The sequence below is a fragment of the Pseudochaenichthys georgianus genome, chromosome 14 (assembly GCF_902827115.2).
Source record: "Pseudochaenichthys georgianus chromosome 14, fPseGeo1.2, whole genome shotgun sequence".
Classification (NCBI taxonomy): Eukaryota; Metazoa; Chordata; class Actinopteri; order Perciformes; family Channichthyidae; genus Pseudochaenichthys; species Pseudochaenichthys georgianus.
In genome coordinates, this window is record NC_047516.1 from 32,916,221 (window position 1) to 32,936,911 (window position 20,691).

The 20,691-nt window shown below is 42.7% G+C and overlaps 1 protein-coding gene across 1 annotated transcript in view; it reads left to right on the top strand.

Moving 5' to 3' along the window:
- Positions 1-20,691, top strand: part of arhgap32b (Rho GTPase activating protein 32b) — an 82,722-nt gene that overhangs the window by 13,853 nt on the left and 48,178 nt on the right. Inside the window, exons 3-5 of the mRNA XM_071205454.1 lie at positions 2,503-2,608; positions 6,954-7,048; positions 7,729-7,813. Of these exons, the coding sequence (XP_071061555.1) occupies positions 2,503-2,608; positions 6,954-7,048; positions 7,729-7,813 (286 nt within the window). The remainder of the gene's footprint in view (positions 1-2,502; positions 2,609-6,953; positions 7,049-7,728; positions 7,814-20,691) is intronic.

Below are 20,691 nucleotides of genomic sequence, written 5' to 3' on the forward strand. Positions count from 1 at the left end.
AAATATCTTTGTAGAGAGATGTCTCATCAACTTCAATTTAAATATACATTCATGTTCTGTCTGGATTAATTTCCTTTGTTGGTCTCTGAAGTGGGGGCCTCCAGCTGTCCCCATCTTAGCAGTGACGCCACCATCTAACTAAAAATAGGCGTTGTTGGTGAAATTGAGGCGAGGGCGGGTGTCACAGCAGAGCAGACTGGTTAACGACCTGAGAAGGCCCCCACCTGTCACTCAAAGAGGCCACGCCCCTGATAACGCATAACTCACTCTATGCCTGGATATAATTCAAATGGGTTAGTTTTATAACCCCCACCACCACCTACCTACAGTTATTGTGACAGGGAAAAGGGCTTAAGAGAACATGCTGTACACGTGTTTATTTCTAAACTATATTCTATTTTTAAAAAATCATGGCATCACATCACCCCAGTCCTCAAAGACCTCCACTGGCTTCCTGTCTCCCATCGCATCAACTACAAAATTCTGGTCCTCACCTACAAAGCACTCCACCATCTCAGTGACTCTGAGTCGCTCACAGTCTTTCAGTCCCGCCTCAAAACACATCTATTCAACTCTGTCTAGTGTCTACCCATAAGCCCCCCCCCCTCTCAATCAACTTCCTCTTGACTGCCTTTTTATTTTTTTATTTTACTATACTTACTTGTTTGCCTGTCCTTGTTTGTCTACCCTCCCTCATACTGTAAAGCGTCTTTGAGTTATGAAAAGCGCTATATAAATAAAATGCATTATTATTATTATTATTTCGGATTTCGGACATGGAGGTTTTTGGGGATTGCTCCCTTTTGGTGGCAGCCTCAAGTGGCCAGTTGATGAACTGCAGTTTAAGGCACTTCATCATTAGCTCTACCCCTGCTTTGACCAGACACATCACATTCAAAAAGCCCTGCACCTGGCCCTGCAGCCTCTAGACCAGGGGTGGGGAACCTCCGCGAGACCATTTGGTACGGCCCTCGAGGTAATTTATAAACACACGCAAAAAAGAAAAAATTGTAAGAAATCTAGACCGCAAAAAAATTAAACAAGCGAGTGCCTGTTTTTCCTGGCCAAGGTCAGGGCCCTTGAACACAACACGAGCCTAACGTGTCATCACGTGGTATATGTCTCGTCTGACAGGGGTGCAAATCATGGTGCAAATCTGACGGAGAGCACCAGAACGCCTCCGGGCCGGGACTTCACAAATTGCAGTACCCATAAGGAGCCGTACACATGCCGCAGTTTATGCGTGGCTGCGTCTTTAGTTGTAAGCCCAGTGGAGATCTGTTCATCTGTCATACTGATCATACAGTCAATAACTTTGTTGTTATTAGCATCTGTACAACAGGTATACAATACAATATGACAGTAACAAAAAGTTGTTATTAATAAACAAGAATACAGTTTGAAAGGGGAGTGATTTGTAAAATATCCATAAAGAAAAATAAATCTGTTTACAGTCCTGTTTCATATGGGTGTTGAGAGATGTATCCTTAGATCTCCTAATGTTGCTCTCAAAGTGCACCAGATTGATGCTTTTAACTTCAACATTTAAAAAAAAAAAAATCTTCCCTGGGGAGCATGCCCCCGGACCCCCCTAGAGGAGGTTAGGTCCCCCCAAACTGAAATCATGTTCACATGGATAGGAAACTAAATACATTTGCACACATCTTGTGTGTCTATGTGCGAGTTATGGTAAGATATCTGGATTAAGAGGTTGCTTTTTCTTTGCACAGCATGAAAGAAAGGCCAAATGAATGAATTTTAGCATTTTTAAGCAGAGGTCAATAATTTGTACGGCCCTCGGAGGATGTTGAAAAAATTGAAATGGCCCTTGAGAGGAAAAAGTTCCCCACCCCTGCTCTAGACACACTACAATGTTCCCTCACATTATCTTGCTCATTGATTTGCCCACACTAAAACTCTTGTGGTAAACTCCAAGAAGGTACAGAAATATCTTCTCATCAGGCAGAATGGCAGGCTCACTTAATATCTTCTGTCACAGTTGGGTTGCAAATGATGATAATTTTCATTAGAAATTGATTCATCATAAAGCTTAAAGATGTTCAAAAAAGCTCTTCAGGTGTCTTTTTTTTAACATTACACGATTCCATTTCCATGATAAACCAGCAAAAGGAAACACCTTGAAATGTGAGAAGCTCTAAGTAAGTAAGGAATGTTTTCTTGAAAAAAGCAGATTTTCTGTCAATTGGCTGTATAGAAGCTCACATTTACGGGAAAAAACTAAAAGCATATCCAGCTCGCTTTGATGTCAAGCCAGAGCTGGAAGATGAGTTGATTGGTCCATAGAATGAAAGAACATCTGCAGCTATTTGATAATAATCGCTTGCATGATTATATGAACTTCTTTAAGTGAAATCTCCAGAGTTCTGGACTGTTAGACAAACAAGCAATTTAACAATGGGTTCTGAGAAATGTTGATGGTCTCGTTTCCCACTTGATTCACCAACAAATTAATGACCATATCAATGTGTGTGTTTGCTGTAGGGGCCTGAGACCTGGACGTCACCTGCAGGACGACGATATTGTGCCTGAACTGGCTAACATCCATCCCAGAGAGAGACCTGACTGGGAGGAGACAATCAGTGCCATGGTGAGACACACACACACACACACACACACACACGCACACACACACACACACACACACACACACACACACACACACACACACACACACACACTCCTCAAACACGGTCATTGTGATGTTCTCGTTTCTTTTTTGTGAGATGGAGATGGCCCGTGTTTTGAATAAATACAGTGTAACCATCAATGTCCTGCTTTCATCGCTGCTGGTAACCTGAAGCCCTGAGTGTCATTGTGATATGTCAGATGCAGTCGGGGGCGCCACCAGGGATTTTGGGCCCCATGAAAAGATATCGCATTGGTTACTTACATTTTTTTCTTCTTAATGTTCTAAAATGGTTTGGGTCCCTGTCAGTCACGGGCCCTTAGAATCGTCCTAACTTTTCACATTACGGCGCCGGTGGATGCAGTGATAACACCAGATGCCATAATCTGCTTATTTGCTACCCGTCACCATATTATCAGTCTGTTTCCAACCCAGTGGATTGATTTGTCTCTCTCCTACTGAAACTGAATCTCCTCTGTTCCTGAAACACGACCACACATTCGTTAGTAATGCAGAGAACAGTTGCCGTTCCAAAGCCCCCCCCCTTCCAAACCCTTTGCATAGATAGTCATCTTCCTGTCTGAGTACTCTTGTGTCATCTATTTATTTCAGTCCCTCCACACTGGATTTCATTCAGCAGACGGAATCATTCATTATTTCCTTCCCTCCCATCTTTGGTATGGGTTTCGCTTCTTGCATCAACAGCACGGTGAAAATGAGGCCGTCTCCATGGTAACATGCCGAGCCACCCGCGGTCGGCATGGTTGGCCCTATCGCAAGTGTTCACTTCGATCGGGCAACAGAGAGAAAGAGACACCACATTCTCACCAGCCTGATGAATATTGATCACAGAGCTTTAATACTGCATGTCTGCTATTCTTTGTTCAATATTTGATATGAGAGGGACTCGGTACCGGAGGATCATCCATTATGAATGTCTCCGGTGTTTCAGGGAGACATGACAAGAGCGAAGAAACTTAGTGCAAGCTGTCGAACAAATAGTTTCCATTTAGTTGTAAAGCCTACATATTCCATGGGAGCCTGCCTGCAGACCTCCACTCTCAGGACAGTTCCGGTGCAGACCTCCACTCTCAGGACACCTCCACTGTCAGTACAGGAAGTGACGATTCTGACGCGTTTTTTCCCCGCCCACCGAAGGACTCGTTTGATGGAAATCACGGAGGTGATGAGTCCGACCACCGTGCACTTTAGGTCGGCCTTGGTCAAGCCCTTTTGACCCCCCCAGCCTGGTTATCGTAAAAGTTTTTCGCTCAAATGACACCATGGAGATATGTAACGGGAGTTGACAGGGGACTCTGCCCTCCTCACGAGTGCCTATTTTCGGACACTTTTTTCCACTTTCCCCCGGTTTTATTATTTTTTAGGTTATTTCACCCGGGGAAATTGCCCGGTCTCGGGTGTCGCCCCACGGCCTGTGTCCACCCCCCCCCCCCCCCCCACACTCATCCATATATTAACGGATGTTGACAATTGTTGTTGCATTTTTCTCCTCTCCTCTCACTGATCGAATGGCAAACGCGACCCACTGTCGGAGGGCCTCCGCGCCAGCCGATATGAGGCGTGACCAAGACGCACCGTCCAGGGGTCCCACGGGTCCCGCAGCGGGGTGGAGGTTCCCAGCTGGAACCTCTCCACCTCCGCCGCGGTGCACCCGGCAAACACGGTTGTTTCTCGAACCTTCCACTGTTGTCTAGCGGGTGTAACTAAAATACAAGATGTCGTATTTATATATATAAATACATATATATATATCTATATAGATATATAAATAGATAATAAGTGTCAGTGCTATTTCATGTTGTATTAGCGTGCATTTCCTGTTCGGAAAGTGGCGCTGCGGCTGTACTGATGGTAACTACAATACAAGATGTCCGTATATATCTATATATATATATATATATATATATACATATATACATATGTATTATATTAAGTGTCACGATCCGTCACGATCCGATTTTATTTTGTATTTGCGTGCATTTCCTATTTGGAAAGTGGCACTGTGCTGATAGTGGTGATTTTATTTTGGAATTCTTAGCGTGCACTTCCTGTACTGACAGTGGAGGTGTCCTGAGAGTGGAGGTCTGCACCGGAACTGTCCTGAGAGAAGAGGTCTGCAGGCAGACCCCTCTCACATATTCGGGCCATGGCCGATTGATTATATTGCCAATCATTTATTTTAAATTGATTGATGAATTGCTTCCTTCTCCAACATTTCTGAAATTAGAGAAAACAATTTCTAGTTGTCATAAAATATCTTGTTATCTGTGGCTGAGATATTCACTTTATTAGAACATCAAACCTAATAGATCAGGAATAGATGAACTTTATTGATCATCTGGAACCAGAGCTTCCTGGGTTTTGTTCTTCTGTCGATCGATGAATGGACTAAATGTTACAGTGATGCTATGCAGTATTTGAGAAGTTAATGTGACATCTTGGATAGAAGTGGCGTAGACTTGCTTGTCCAAATATGTATCTCTTGTATTTCCCAATTCCATACGTTCATTTTAATTTAATTCATATTAATATTGTTCAACGTCTGCTGTCAGAGAACTGAAATATTGCAAACTGAAAATATCAACTGAATAAGATCAGTTTGAACCACAGTTCAGTCCCCAGGCTCTGTAAATGAAGGGTGCTCTGATCCATCGACTGCTGATCAGTTTCGCTGATTCCTCCCTAAATACTTTCATAAGTGGTTCGTAGAAAAGGCTGATCAGAAGCGCAAATTAGATTACGCTTCAATTCTTGAATGAAAACATTTTCTATAATCCCCAGCCTGATTTCCCCCCCGCTCTTTCATTTGCTCTGAGAGTGACACAACTTGTGGAGATCTGTGGCTAAATTACATTTCTTTCTTCATTACTTTTTCTATTAAATTGTTAGAAATAAAATCTGGAAGTAACAACCAGATTAGCAAAGCAGCGTCTAAGAATTTTGAGTTTGCATCTTGAGTCCAGCTCCTTGAGCACAGGACTCTGTGTTGACATCAATGATGCTTGTTGCTCTACAGGTGTCCTGTCATGCAAAATGCACTTTTTTGATGTCTTTCATGCATAAATATGTGTCCCCGGTGTGTCGGGGAACTCACAAGGGGTCAGAAAATAAAACCCTCTCTCTTTTCCTCCCTTCCCAAATCTCTAAAAACGGGGGTACAACGGAGCTGATCCAGAGTTGCCCACGGCCCAATCAGAAACGGCCCTGTTTTGGCCGTAATATGGTCTTTGCTTACATTGCCAAGCATCGCTAACACTCAGAGCTAACCTGTACTGCAGAGAGTATGTGTAAAAAAGCAGGAAATAAAAAAAGGAACTCACCTTGTGGTAAACTTAAAGTGGTTTGGAACATGATATGGCGTTTAATCACGGCAGCATTTAGCTGAGTATCTGCAGGCAGAGAGGAGACCTCACTGCTTGCCTTGTCGTGCTCAAAAGGGGGAGGGGCCATCAGCTACAGACCCAGAATCAGCACATCTCTAACAGGGCTGAAACAGAGGCATATGAGGGATGTTTAAAATGCACAATCTGTTTGGTATTTTGAGCAAACCACATCATAGACATGTTTTTTATATATTTGTATATATCTGAGACCCATAATATATGCTTACAAATGGCATGATAGGAGACCTTTAATGTTGAGGCTGATGTTTAAAGATGACAGTCTCCGAGCAGATTAACAATTGTTTTTGTCACAGCTGTTTACATTGCTCTTGACACACACACAAGATGCACCACAAGAACGCACCCATGTAATATTGTAAATGGACTGAAATGTACAACCCTGTGTTGCAGAATGACATGAAAGGAAAATTGTAATCGGAGCAAGCTCATTGTTAATGTTTTGTTGACAGCTGCATTTAACCGAATGAAGCAAGACAAACTGTTTATTTAAAAGAGCTTTTAATATGCTGTAAAATAACATTGGGATAGCTTTGGCTGCAGAACCCTGTCATCATAAATGAATACTTAAATAGCTTTAACAATGTAACCCCTGGCCTACAGTAAGCAGCCTGGTGCTGTGTCAACACACATGCACTGCTTTGTCATCAATTCAATATCATACAACTTGGCTCCTCTGATTAAACTTTACCACTCCACTGTCTCATATGTTTAGGTCATCAAACAGTTGAAGACATCTCATCTTACAGTGAGCAATCCGAGCTGTGTACAACCAACAGAACAGGATCGACTGCTATTTGACTGCCTCTGCTGTTCCAACAGACACAGATGTATTTGTATGCAGCAGCCGGATCGCTGACGTTTGTGTGGTTGTTTTTTTTTAGGCGAGGAGCGCGGAGATCCCTGAGCTGAGGACGGATCCCCTCATGCGCTCCTGCAGCAGCAGCACGGCCAGCATGAAGGTCAAGAATGTCAAGAAGTAAGTGAAGTACTTTATGGAAACCGTAAACGCCATGGGATGGTCAGATCAATAAAGTTTGAAAAACAGTTACTCTATTTCTAATATATACTATTTTTGACCATAAGCTCTGGCGTACTTGCGCTGTGTATTCCATGTGTTTATAATGAATAGGGCTGAACAGTTTGAAATAAATATCCAATTGCAACTATTTGTGAAATTATTCACATTTTGGCGATTACATTTTTTTTAAGCTTAATTCTCATCATGACATTATCTGAGAAATGATTTCAAATAATTATGGTGTGTTTTTCTTTAAGAGGATTTTAACCAAATAAATATGTTTTGTTGAGTCTCAATAAAAATTGTGTTTTTAACACATTCACAAAAATTGTGCTTCTTGCTATTTGAATATTGCACTAGTCAATATTGCCATTTAGATAAAATGTGAATGAATTGTGCAGCCCTACTAATCATTTTAATACATTTAATGTATTACAAAAGGAAGGCGATAAAACACACTCGCACACCTGCCTCTCTCCTCCTCTCTTTGTATCGCCTTCTTCCTGCTCTCCATTCCCTGAGTCTATTTCTGTGTCTTCCTCCTCCACTCTGTTCCGTGTTGTAGTCATACGCACTCTGACGTGTTCTCTTGAGCAGGGGATGAACTTCCAATAACCTGTGTCCTGTTGTGCTTTCAGACTTTGTTTCACCAAGGGCCACTTCCCCAAACTGGCAGAGTGCGCTCACTTCCACTATGAAAATGTAGACTTCGGCACAATTCAGGTAAATAACTTTTCTCACTTCATTTCTTTGTGGGGACGTATTTCCTAAATTAGGTCACCACATTATTTAAAGTGTACTCGCATACATCCAGAATGCTGAAGAATGGAAGCAAGGTCTCGGCTGATTGCTTTTAAGATTCCAATGGCTGTATGAAGCGTGGAGACAAAGCTTTGAACAGTGCTTTTTTCCAAAGACTATTATTATTCTCCTGCAGTGTTGGAAAGATCCTTTTCACAAAGAAAGAAGTATGACTCGTCTCGTCTAATTGACGTCAGGAAATTCCTCCTTTTTAGCTGTTGCTGTCACGGAGATGGTTGATGATTCTGCATTCGTTTGATATCGTCCTCCACAGCACGACCTCATTCCTTCCTGCTTCACACGCCTCAGCTGACTGAGGCTGTGGCTGACTGTAACTTGTAGGTGTGACAGCTACTTGCCTGCAAATCAAACAAGTAGCTGCTGTGGGCTCACAAGTATAGCACTGTGAACTTTCACACAATTCATCCTGGCAGCGGCACTTTGGTGCAACTTTCTCTCGCATCCTTTTGCCATTATAGAGCTTTTCATTTCCATTCCCTTAACTATGTTTGGTATCTCCAAATATGTGTTCCCAAGCATTGAACTACCGTTATCAGCTGAACTTGGAAAAAAGCTATTTGAACCTCTTTTAAGTTGATAAAATGTTATATTGTAGATTCAATGAAATGGACACTACCATTTGTACATGTTAAGTTGAGTTTACTCATCAAAAGGGGTGTGGGCATCTTTTTATTTTGTCTTCTGTGGCTCTGGGAGGAGCTCTGGAAACCGAACAGAGTCTGAATCACAACCTGAAGCTATGTGATATAAAGGAAGTGGGTGAATTGTATTATGGGAAATAACGGATGTTGGAGTACTTGGAGATTTTTAGATAGATTGGTTCTGTTGATTATACTGTAAAGGATGTGGCGATGGCTAACTGGTTTTAAATGAACTTTTGTTGTAGCAGAAATATAGCATTTCCTCATGAAGATTGCACCTTTCTCACATAGACAATGCTGCCATTGTATTAAGAAACCAGTAGGGGTCAGCAGTCAGCTTAATGTGTTCCACATAGCTGTTGGAAGGGCAGAGCATTTCATGAAACCCTGACCACTACCGTATGAGCTTCCCCTGCAGCTTGTTTATCTAGAGAACAGCAAAGGTTGCACCACAGAAACCATCTATCCTTTCCCTGCATGCATTAAGGAAACAGTTGAGTGTCTGCAGTCAGTAGATTCTCCTTGAGTAGTGCCAGCTGTGCTCAAACTGCCACGGAGCAGACTGTATTACCCTTTGTGCTCGTCTTGTTGCTTTCAAGTAGCCCCGTCTTTTTGTGTTGCTGCTCTTTTGTTTTACTATTCAGCACGACTCCTGCCTCTTCTCTCGAGGCGACGGAGCCCCGAGTGAAAATTAACATCTTAGTTGTTGTTGCCGAGCGATTCATTATTCTGTGTTTGTTCCTGCTGTCAATCCGTGCATCTTGTCTCAGCGCAGCATGTTTGTCTGTTTAATGAAGTGGTCTCAAATGTATTAGGCCAAGTCATTCTGACATGCTATAAATAAATACTATAAATGATGACATTGATGCTTAGTTGAAATGGGATATGTCGTACTGCCAACTGTAGGTTCACCTGGTAAAGCTTAGGATGTTGTTTGTGTTAAATGTCCACCAGTAGTTCTGCATTCTACATGGAGCCTTACAGACTGAGTGCAGGGTACTGAACTGAGGCAGGGTTAGTCCTTCTGCTGGAAGACATATTTTTTTGTTTCCATAATAAAAAAAACTTTCCACAGGAGAATTTGAGTCAGGCAAAGTTTTGTTGTGGAAACATTAGGATCTCACAGTCGCAGAAGGCCAAAGGGGGGGAGCCTGCATTCAGAGCTGTGGCAGTATTTTCTTCTGATTCAGTTCTTTCCGTATTATTCGCAAGTGTTGCACATTTTCTGAATTTCTGGTAAGAAAGAGGTTAATGTGTCGGATTCTAACATTGTTTTGCGTTTCCTTAGCTCTGATCTACTATGGGAACTCACTATGAATTAGTTAGAACAACTTGCATCACACAAACAGTGTATCATATGTGTCCGGGGGTGTGAGTACTACACAGTATAATGCAGGGTCCCTTAAAGGAAACAGAGTAAGGCAGTACTACATGTTATTGGGCTGTATGCCTCTGTAAGTTCAGATTCAGAACTCTAGAAAGTGTGGCGGTAGGTCAGTTGGCTGGTTTCAAGGTCAATCAATCAATCAATCAATCAATCAATCAATCAATCAATCAATCAATCAATCAATTAATCAATGTTTATTTATATAGCCCAATATCACAAATGTTACATTTGTCTCAGTGGACTTCACAGTTTGTACAGAATATCAGTATGACAATACGACACCCTCTGTCCTTAGACCCTCACATCGTACAAGGAAAAACTTCCAGAGAAAACCCACAGTTTAAAGGGGAACATGGGAGAAACCTCAGGGAGAGCAACAGAGGAGGGATCCCTCTCCCAGGACGGACAGACGTGCAATAGATGCCGTGTGTAAATTGAAAATATAATACATTTGCAACATAGGTAGTCCAAATGTTTGGAAATGCATGTGTCTGTAAGAAGATGAATCCACGAGGATATCCATCCAGGACCTATGATCCAGGACCACAACAATAGGCACAGCCACGACTCAAGATCCAGGGCTCGCGATCCAGGACACAGGACCGCAGGATCATCCATGACTCCGGATCCCGGCGTATATAGACACCAAAAAGACAGAAATTTGGGGAAGCTGGGTTATTCGGAACATGAGAGTACACAGGTATAGACAGAGAGAAGGAAGAAGTAAGATGTCCCCCGACAAACTAAGCCTATATCAGCAAAACTAGGGGCTGAATCTAATCAGCCCTAACTATAAGCTTTATCAAAAAGGAAGGTCTTAAGCGCACTCTTAAAAACGTATACGGTGTCTGCCGCCCGAACACAAACTGGAAGCTGATTCCACAAATGTGGAGCTTGACAAATATGACATGTGGGGTACCTCAAGGCTCCATCTTGGGGCCTCTTCTCTTTAACGTCTACATGCTCAGATAATGAAAAACAACAAAATAAGTTACCATAGCTATGCGGATGACACACAAATTTACGTAACAATTTCACCAGGAGACTATGCTCCAATTCAAACACTGAGTAAGTGCATTGAACAAATCAATGACTGGATGTGTCAGAACTTTCTCCAATTAAACAAAGATAAAACTGAGGTAATGGTTTTTGGAGCCAAGGCAGAACGTATAAAAGTTAGCGCTGAGTTTCAGTCTGCAATGTTCAAAACAACAGATAAAGCCAGAAATCTAGGTGTAGTCATGGACTCTGACCTGAGTTTCAACAGTCACATTAAAACAGTTACTAAATCAGCCTACTATCACCTAAAGAACATATCTAGGATTAAAAGACTAATGTCACTGCAGGATTTGGAAAAACTTGTCCATGCTTTTATCTTCAGTAGACTGGACTACTGCAATGGTGTCTTCACAGGTCTCACTAAAAAATCTATTATAAAGCTGCAGCTGATTCAGAACGCCGCTGCTCGAGTCCTCACTAACACTAAGAAAGTGGATCACATCACTCCTGTTCTGAAGTCTTTACACTGGCTTCCTGTGTGTCAAAGAATAGATTTCAAAATACTGCTGCTGGTTTATAAAGCACTGAATGGTTTAGGCCCAAATTACATTTCTGACCTCCTGCTAAATGATGAACCATCCAGATCTCTCAGGTCTTCAGGGACTGGTCAGCTTTCTGTCCTCAGAGTCAGAACTAAACATGGAGAAGCAGCGTTCAGTTATTATGCTCCAAATATCTGGAACAAACTCCCAGAAACCTGCAGGTCCGCTGCAACTCTTACTACTTTTACATCCAGGCTGAAGAACTTTTCTTTTTGTCGCTGCTTTTAATTGAACTATTCATATCTTAGACTGCACTGTAACTTTTATCCATGTATTTTTTTTTTTATGGTTATTTTATTAGCTTTTATTTTTAATGACTGCCATTTTCTAAATTTTCTGAATAAACTTGCCTTGCCTTGCCTTGATAAGCCTTGATAAGAAAAGGCTCTGGTTCCCATTGTACTTTTAGAGACTCTAGGAGCAACCAACAACCCTGCATTCTTGGAACGCAATGCCCTAGTAGGACAGTAGGGTATAATGAGTTCTTTAAGGTAAGATGGCGCCTGCCCATTAAGGGCTTTGTAGGCGAGAAGAAGAATTTTAAATTATATCCTGTGTTCTATAGGGAGCCAGTGTAAGGCAGCCAGAACAGGAGTAATGTGGTCCATTTTCCTAACTCTGGTTAGTACACAAGCTGCAGGTCAAGGTCACCTAAGTACTCCTAACAAGCACCTCTCTGCACAGTGCTGTTGCAATAAGCTGTTGTGTTGTTTCTCTTGGCTTGTCAAGCCTCTGTGGACTACATGTGTTATTATTGTTTCTTCAATAACTAGATCATGGATGGAACAGCTGTGCAAAACACGATCACTGTTTAGTAGACTGTAGAAAATACAATGATGTCATTTTGAATATAGTACTATAATAGTCCTTAGTGAACTTGTTGACCCCGTCCACATGCTGTTTACATTGAGTTGCAGACACACTGTTTGTTCTCAAACAGACATTGGTCTCCATTAACAACCATATGTTTCTGATAAAGAAGACACTCTTGAAATGTTGCCTACTTTTCCTTGTCATAGATTATTTAGTATTAAGACAACTGAATCTCTTCCACTGTGTGAGCCCTGCATGCTACAGTGTGCAGCCAGACACCAGGAAAACAACCTCTCCCCCTGTGTCCCTCGCTCCTGCTCTTCCATATGGTTTATCTACTTCCTAGCATGTTGTCTGATCTTGTCGCACATACACCACACGGAGGCTCCAGCTCTTACACATGTACTATTAATGGAGAGTTTAAAACCACACAAGTTGATGCTGTAAATACTATGGCTCCGTTTTCAACTGCTTTTTAGTGTACAGTGATGTCAGACATGGTAAACGGGGAACCTCACTGAAAGACGTGCTTTCCTTATAGTTTCTTTACTGTGGTGTTTCACTGTGTGTTGGTCTGCAGGATGTGGAAAGTGTGTCTGTCCTTACCTTCAAAGTCAGTTTAACGCCTGAACTGTGAGACAGAAATGATCACCAAACAGTATTTATATGTAAACATTTGCGAGGATATTTTTTTTTTTAAACAAGATATATCAGCCACATTAACAACTTTTAAATAACCATAAAGTCATTCTTATGAATACATATCTTTAGAGATGCATCCTGTAAGTCCTGCTACTTGACAAATAAAGTATCAAACCATTCAATTGAGAGTCTTTGGACTATGCACTGTTTGTCAGACAACATAAGAAACCTAAAGACTTTCACTTCGACCAGAATAAATTGTTTTCTTATACTTTTACCTTTTTGTACATTAAACAATGTATCATGAATATATTTAGACTTGAGTTTTGCTTCCACTATGTTCAGGACCAAACAACCATACTGTAATAAATCCATCTGCTGTTCTTAAAGTGATCATGAAGGGATCTTATACTGATCTATAAATGAAATTTTTTATAACATGCAGTCTATTATTACCACGAACGCTAATGTCCGTTATGTCGCTGCTTGTTAGTTTGTAAAAGATCTATGCAAACAAATATTGGACCAGAACTAAAATGCAAACAATGTATCATTATTTTTCCTTGATCTTGACCAACTTGACTAAGGCTGCTGCCACACGAGGACAAAAACGGTCGTTTGCGTTACTGTTTGGTGTCATATAGACCGTTCGGCCACACGAGGACGACCGAATACGGCACTAAACGACTGAGGAAACGACAACGGGTCCCAAGGTGGATAGAAATGCATACGCCACTCTCTGGGGGGGTCAAACGGCTCCGTGTGTGCGCCCTATACGGACATTTTCAGATCACTGATAGTGATTGCGCAATAGCCCCGCCTCTCCCCACCTTCTGCTCACCTCCGCTTACCCCGCGCCATTGCTGAAGTGTTTCGCCACCAACAACAACAACAATGGCGGATCGCAGAGTTGCTATCGTGCTCCGGACGCTATTGACCATGCTACAGTTGTTTGTGCAACATCTACAGCAATAATGATGAGGCAATAGCCCCGCCTCTCCCCACCTCTGCTGCTCACCCCCGCGTCAAAGTAAACTGCACCCTGAATTCAGATTATTTATCTTTCTCTCGATATGGACCTAAACGCGAGTGAAGTCTAATCTGACAGGACGGAGACACGCAGCTCTGCTCACCTGCAGCTCCTCCCGCTGCAGCAAAACACACACTTCAAGTCAGATCATCACCCTTAGCTATTTTAATTACCTCTCAAACTCCCTAAACTAGTTATAAATATGTTTATTTTTACTGTCGGCCGGGTCACTCATTACTGGATCAGCTGCTGCATGAGACAGACACTGACGCTGTCTGAAGAGAGGGAGGAAAAAGAGAGGCTCCGTGTATTTTATCATTATATTATATAGAGTCGTTATTCATTTGTTTTAAAGCTCAATAAATAACAAAGAAGACCTTTGACCGGCACTTTTATCATTTTGTCCGGAAGATTTAAACTTTAATACTCGTTGACTGGCGAAAAACTCTGCCCGGTTCCCTCGGCCCCCACCGCGGAGAATAAACAGAAGGGCAACCATGACAACCATGCTTCTTCGCTGCTTTTGTGGAGGAAGTTACAGCGCCACGTACAGGCTCGGCATATGTACTGCAGCTTCTCCTGCGGTTGGAGCTAAACGGAGCGGTCTCGTGTGGACAGACACTATCCGGATAACTATTGCGTGTGGACGGAAGCTTGTTTGCGTTTGCGTTAATCCTATGCGTTTAGCCGTTTTCGTCCTCGTGTGGCCGCAGCCTAAACTGCTCCCGATGTCATGAGCAACTGTGTGAATGTCAGCTGGAGCAGTTGGCCCCTTGTATGGCAGTCTCTGCCTCTGTATGATTGTGTGTGTGAATGCAGGATTTGTATATGTAAAGTGCTTTGAGGAGTCGTAAAGACTGGACAAAGCGCTATATCGAAATGAAGTCCATTTACATGTGTTAGTTGCGGCCCTACTTTCCATAGATAAGCTACTGACTCAACCGGCAGAGCATAAAGCTGGGTGCCACCGTCTTTCATCACCCTGCCTACATATTCAGGGTTTCTGTTGTACTAAGGTCACAGCCTGCCCTTTGACACTAACCACTATGGCTGTGTGGAGGAAATACAATGCACCAAATAAATCAATACACATGTCACAACCATACACACTGTAATACACACATTTCACAGATGAATGATTAAATGGAGTAACCTGAGACATTTTGGACGTGTGTATGAGAAACACCACGCCAGAGAAGAGTGGGGAATCCAGCAAGAATCAATCTGTTCCGAACAGCTGTCACCTGGACAACAGGGCATGAGTTCACAAAGGCTGTGGTGTTAGTGTGCGGGAGAATGAGAGCGGTATGTTTGAGGACGCTCATGCATGTGATACAGATTGACGTCTCGCTCAGCCTTCTTCTGGCCAGCCCCCTGTGCTGCTATGCTGCTGATCTGTGTTTCAGCTGTGTCACCTTCAGACGGGACACACACCGTCTGGGGGGGGGGACGCTGCTCCACGTCGTGTCCGTGCCGTTACCCTTCTACTCTTCCATCCACCCGTCCCTCAGTCACTTCCCTGTCTGCATCCAGCTCGCTGTGACACAATATGTCCCCACTGCCCACTCACCCCCTTCACTCACAAAGGAGCAGGAGCGGTGCATAGAGCTGAATGCCCTCCCCCAGTGGGACCCTATCCATCAGCTGCAGCACTACACTGAGACACCACTGGGCAGCACACACCAGGCAGGCGGCTCTTTAGAGGCACGGGGTTCACGACGAGCAGGATTTAGACTGTATTCCTGACCGTTTTCAACGCCAGAATAGTTTTAGCAGTGAAATGATTCACATATGTTGGTGTGGACCCAACACACTCCGAGCCATTGCCCTCTGTCACATGTTCATTAAGCAGACCGCTTTCCACTCGCTGTGAGCAGAGGATGATGTAACGCTTGGACTCATTCTGCCCTTGTTAGTGGAAACAAAAGACCAGCCAGCACACGCACGAACACACACACACACACACACACACACACACACACACACACACACACACACACACACACACACACACACACACACTTTCTCTTTCTCTGTTTCTCTATTTCTCTAATGGTTTGTATTGTGAGGTAACCGAGGTCGCATATTAGTTTTGAACAAAAAGGCAGGTGCATTGATTGATTGGAATAGTTTTTAGAGGCCGATCGAAGTAAAACATCTACAGAATAAAAAGATAAAAAAAACAATTCAATCAAAGTGAATGTTCATAGATGGAAAAAACCTTGATCAGATATCTCTAGCTAGACCCGCCCAATTCAAACAATCGACAAAAGTGAGGACGAAAACACAACTTAAATTAAACTTCAAACTTGTGGCAGAAAATAGTGTTTAAGTAGATCAAACACAAAAGTCATCATTCATTTCTGCCCACCTCTCCTTTTTAAGACATCGCTTCATGTGCAAAAGAGGATTTTTACAGGGAAAGCCCGAGCTAGCACCACTTTTATATACATTTGAAAACTGTTTATCAAATGCATCAAAACTGTAGTGAACACAGATGTATATATTGTAGATCTCCTAAAGAACAAGCATTCACAGCATTACCAACATATATACTTTCTCTTGTGAAGGCATTTGAAGCTCCAATGGACTGATTTATTTCCTCTTCTCCCTTCACACTCCACAACTCGTCCTCTCCTCTCGTACCTGACCCAGGGCCTCCACCGGGGGAATGCCTGGGAAATGGAAGCATTTTATCTGCTGAGCTAGTTTCTGGTGCAACTTCTTCACTCAAGGAGACTGAAAGCATGTACGGAACGTCTTACCCTTTTCTGGCCTCCTATAAATGGGGTTGGGGTAGAAGAGACAAAATTGCAATATGTTCTTGTCATTGAGATGTTTTGGGCGTTTTCTGCATTCCGCTCGTTCTGTAAAGCTGGAATGTTGAGGTACCTTGAATTCCATTTCCATGAAGTCCATACGCCTATGCACTCTACAGTAGATTACATTTGTCATAATGACATTTCTTTGTAACCTACCACATGATGTCATCTCCATAATGCAACCTCTCTCTGTGAGTAAATCTATTGCATTACGCAGCGGCCACACGGCAGCGTGCGTTGAAGCTTGCCGGTGAGCTTGTCCGAAACTCGACCAACAACCAATCACATGAATCTCCCGCCCCATACACACAAGCACGCGGTTTGATTGGCTAGCCGCTAGAGCTTGTACTGGCATATGATTTGATTGGCTGATGCTTCCACCGAAGCTTCAAAAGTTGAACATTGCTCAACTTTTGAAGCGAGCAAAGCGAAGCAACGCTCCCACAATGCAGTTCGGCAAAGCGTGACGTCACCTAGGGCTGAACGATTAATCGATTTTCAATCGAAATTTGAAATGATGCGATTATGAAATCGCAAAGCCTGCGATTTAAATAAAAAATAAAATAAAAATCTACAATTTTTTTTTTTTTTACAATTTTTTTTCTTTTTCTTGTGTGTCAGTCATCAGAGGCGGATTTAGGATTGTAGGAGATCCGGGGCTTAGCCCAGGAGTTGTTGGGGGGGGGGGGGGGGGGTGCAGGGGTAAAGTGCTATTTTTTTTACAAGTGGGGGGTGGACCAAACATCCTTTAGGGGGGTCATCACCTCCTCTAGGGGGGTCCGAGGGCATGCTCCCCCGGGACGATTTATTTATTTATTTTTTTAAATATTGAAGTTAAAAGTATCAATCTGGTGCACTTTGAGAGCAACATTAACCCTACCTTAATAATACCTTAAAGGGGACATATCATGCTATATTTGAACAATATATTGTAGGGCCATACCTATATAAAGTATATAAAGTTTTTCTTTCAAAATACCAAACAGATGCTGGATTTTAGCCACGCCTCATTTCGCTCTATTTGCTCTTTCCAGCGCTGTTTTTGCAGGGGGCTGATTCTGTGAGCTGCACCTGACCACGCCCCCCTGCAGGAGAGGGGAGCGTGCTCTGAGATCAGCTGCTGGGCTGCAGTGGGGAGAAGAGGGGGAGAAAAAGAGATCTCCGTCCTCCGTGTTTTATTCTTATATTATTATTATATAGAGTCGTTATTCATTTGTTTTAAAGCTCAATAAATAACAAAGAAGACCTTTGACCGGCACTTTTCTAATTTTGTCCGGAAGATTTAAACTTTAACGGACATGTTGACCGGCGAAATAAAAATCTAACTGAAACTCTGCCGCACGGTCCCCTCGTTCCTTGGAAGAGCCGGAGAGGAGGGTGTTTGTCATCTACTGGTGGACTACCGGAGAGAATTACAGCGAGGGAGCAAACGCTTCCCTCGGGGAGGGAGAAAAAGAGCCAGAGCAGAGTATAAAGGGCAACCATGCGCGGGAAGTCTTCTTCGCTACTTTTGTGGCAGACTACAGCGCCACTTACAGGCCTGGCATATGTACTACAGCGTCTCCAGCGCAATGGCCGGCCGTGGCCCAACCCCAAATTCCCCTGATAGGTGGAGAATTGACCAATAAGCGGAGCACCACTTCTGTGAAGTAGAAAATAATTCAAGATCAGTCTGTATCAGATCCGTTGCAGCCCCGTTTTTAGAGATTTGGGTATGGAGGAAAAGAGAGAGGGTTGTGTTTTCTGACACTTGGTGAGTTCCCTGGAACACCGGGGACTAGGGGTGTAACGGTTCACAGAAGTCACGGTTCGGTTCGTACCTCGGTTTGGGGGTCACGGTTCGGTACGGTTCGGTACAACAAGAAAAAGCAAAAAAAAGTCCCAAATGCATAATTCCAGGTTTTCTGTTATTTATTTTTGAACAGTAGTGCAAGTGTCAGTTTAAAAATAAGGAACTCTGACATTTTAAATAATTAACTGTATTAAACAGTTAAAAACAAACCACAAACAGTACCACACACACTCAGATGGCCATATTATCTATAATGGCTGATGTCAAGCAAAAAGGTTTCATCAAGCTGTAAAACTAAAAAGAATGTCTTGAAAATATGACATCATAAATAATAAGAAAGTGTTTCAAGAGCGCAAAGTCGTTGAAAAGATATGCCAAAAGCTTCCGTTATTTATCTTGGTCTCTCGGCTCTCATGTCTCTTGGCTTCTTAAAAACAGCGGGGATCAGCTGTTGAACTGCTGTTGTCTTTTGCCGGGCTCCGGTGATTGGCAAATCTGGGTGATGCCTTCTGATGTGATGTAGCATGTTTGGCGTGTGTTTCCATTAGCATACCGCACCGCTATCGAACAACGCCGACACACCGTCCTCTTCCGATCTACTGCACATTGCTTATCGTTTTATAGATCTATTCTCATCCACCATCTTTGTTTGTGACGTAAAGAGTGTAAGAGTCACGTTTCTGAATAGGGCAATAGTGGATGCAGTCACAGCCAATCGGATTTAGAGTGTTGGAATACGTTATTTTAGTGTCTTAAAAGTAGACTGAGGTATGAAGGGTTAACGTTACATCTTAGAATAATTTGTAGTCATGTTCTGTATACATACTAACATATAAGGGTATTGACTTAGTGTGGTTTCTCTTTTTGTCGCTGCTTTTAATTTAAACTGAGCTGTTGTGTTCATCAGTAAAGTGGAACTTCTGTGTGAACTATTCATATCTTAAACTGCACTGTAACTCTTTATTAATGTACTTTTTCTTTTAATGTTTCTTTTATTATCTTTTACTGTTTTTAAATGCCTTTGTCTTAATGTCTTTCATTTTTGTAAAGCACCTTGAATTGCCTTGAAAGGTGCTATATAAATAAACTTGCCTTGCCTTGGTTACTCCATGTTTACTAGCTATAAGATTAACGTTACAGTACATCACTCTTTTTCACTTCTCACTCAGTCAGCCAGAGTGCAGATCACCATTAGATTCACAAACCTGAAACATCATCCATTTCTTCACTGCTGGTGATGACATTGTTGTCAGCTGCTGATACTGCTGCTGCTGCTGCTGCTGCTGCTGCTGCTGCTGCTGGAGCCTGCTTCGATGAAAATAACTTTCTAATATCCATAACTTTATAGGCTATTAGCTTAAAACTCGTCAGGCACTAGGAAGGATCACTTCTTCTTCAGGGCAGGGAAGGCTACGCAGTAGGCAGGCTAATGTCCCGCAGCGGCTGCCTCTCTGGTGGACTCCGGTACTGCACATTACTCCCGAGAAAATTTTCAAAAAAAAAAAAAAATAATAATAATTTTTTTTTTTATTTAAGTGAAACATCCGGGGCTTTTCAGAAAACATCCGGGGCTTGAGCCCAAGTAGCCACTCCCTAGCGCCGCCCCTGTCAGTCATCCACACCAATCAGAAGTGCTGTGCTCCACATGTACCAGCCATTGTTAATCAATCAGAAGTGGCCCATGATAGAAGGTGATAGACAGATTGATCCAATCACCTGCCAAGTATTTTTGAAAGTGCCTGCCCTTTCCAAATGGCTTCCAATGGAGCTTTAGATGGTTTGGTGAAACAAACCGTCTGGGTCAGGTCAGTAATGCTCCATCACGTGTTTCTATTATAGGGAGAATCTGAAACTGAAGCTTGACTTTAAAGCAACCCAACGGAAGTTTCATGTAAGTTTAGTTCTTTCACTCGTAGCTCGGGCTGCGGGGGTGCTAGATACGGGAGTACGTTCATACGACCTTCCTAGCCGGAGATATGGCCGCATTTTACAATAAACTTCCGTTGGGTCGCTTAAAAACAAATATCGCAAATCGCAATCGCAATATTTGT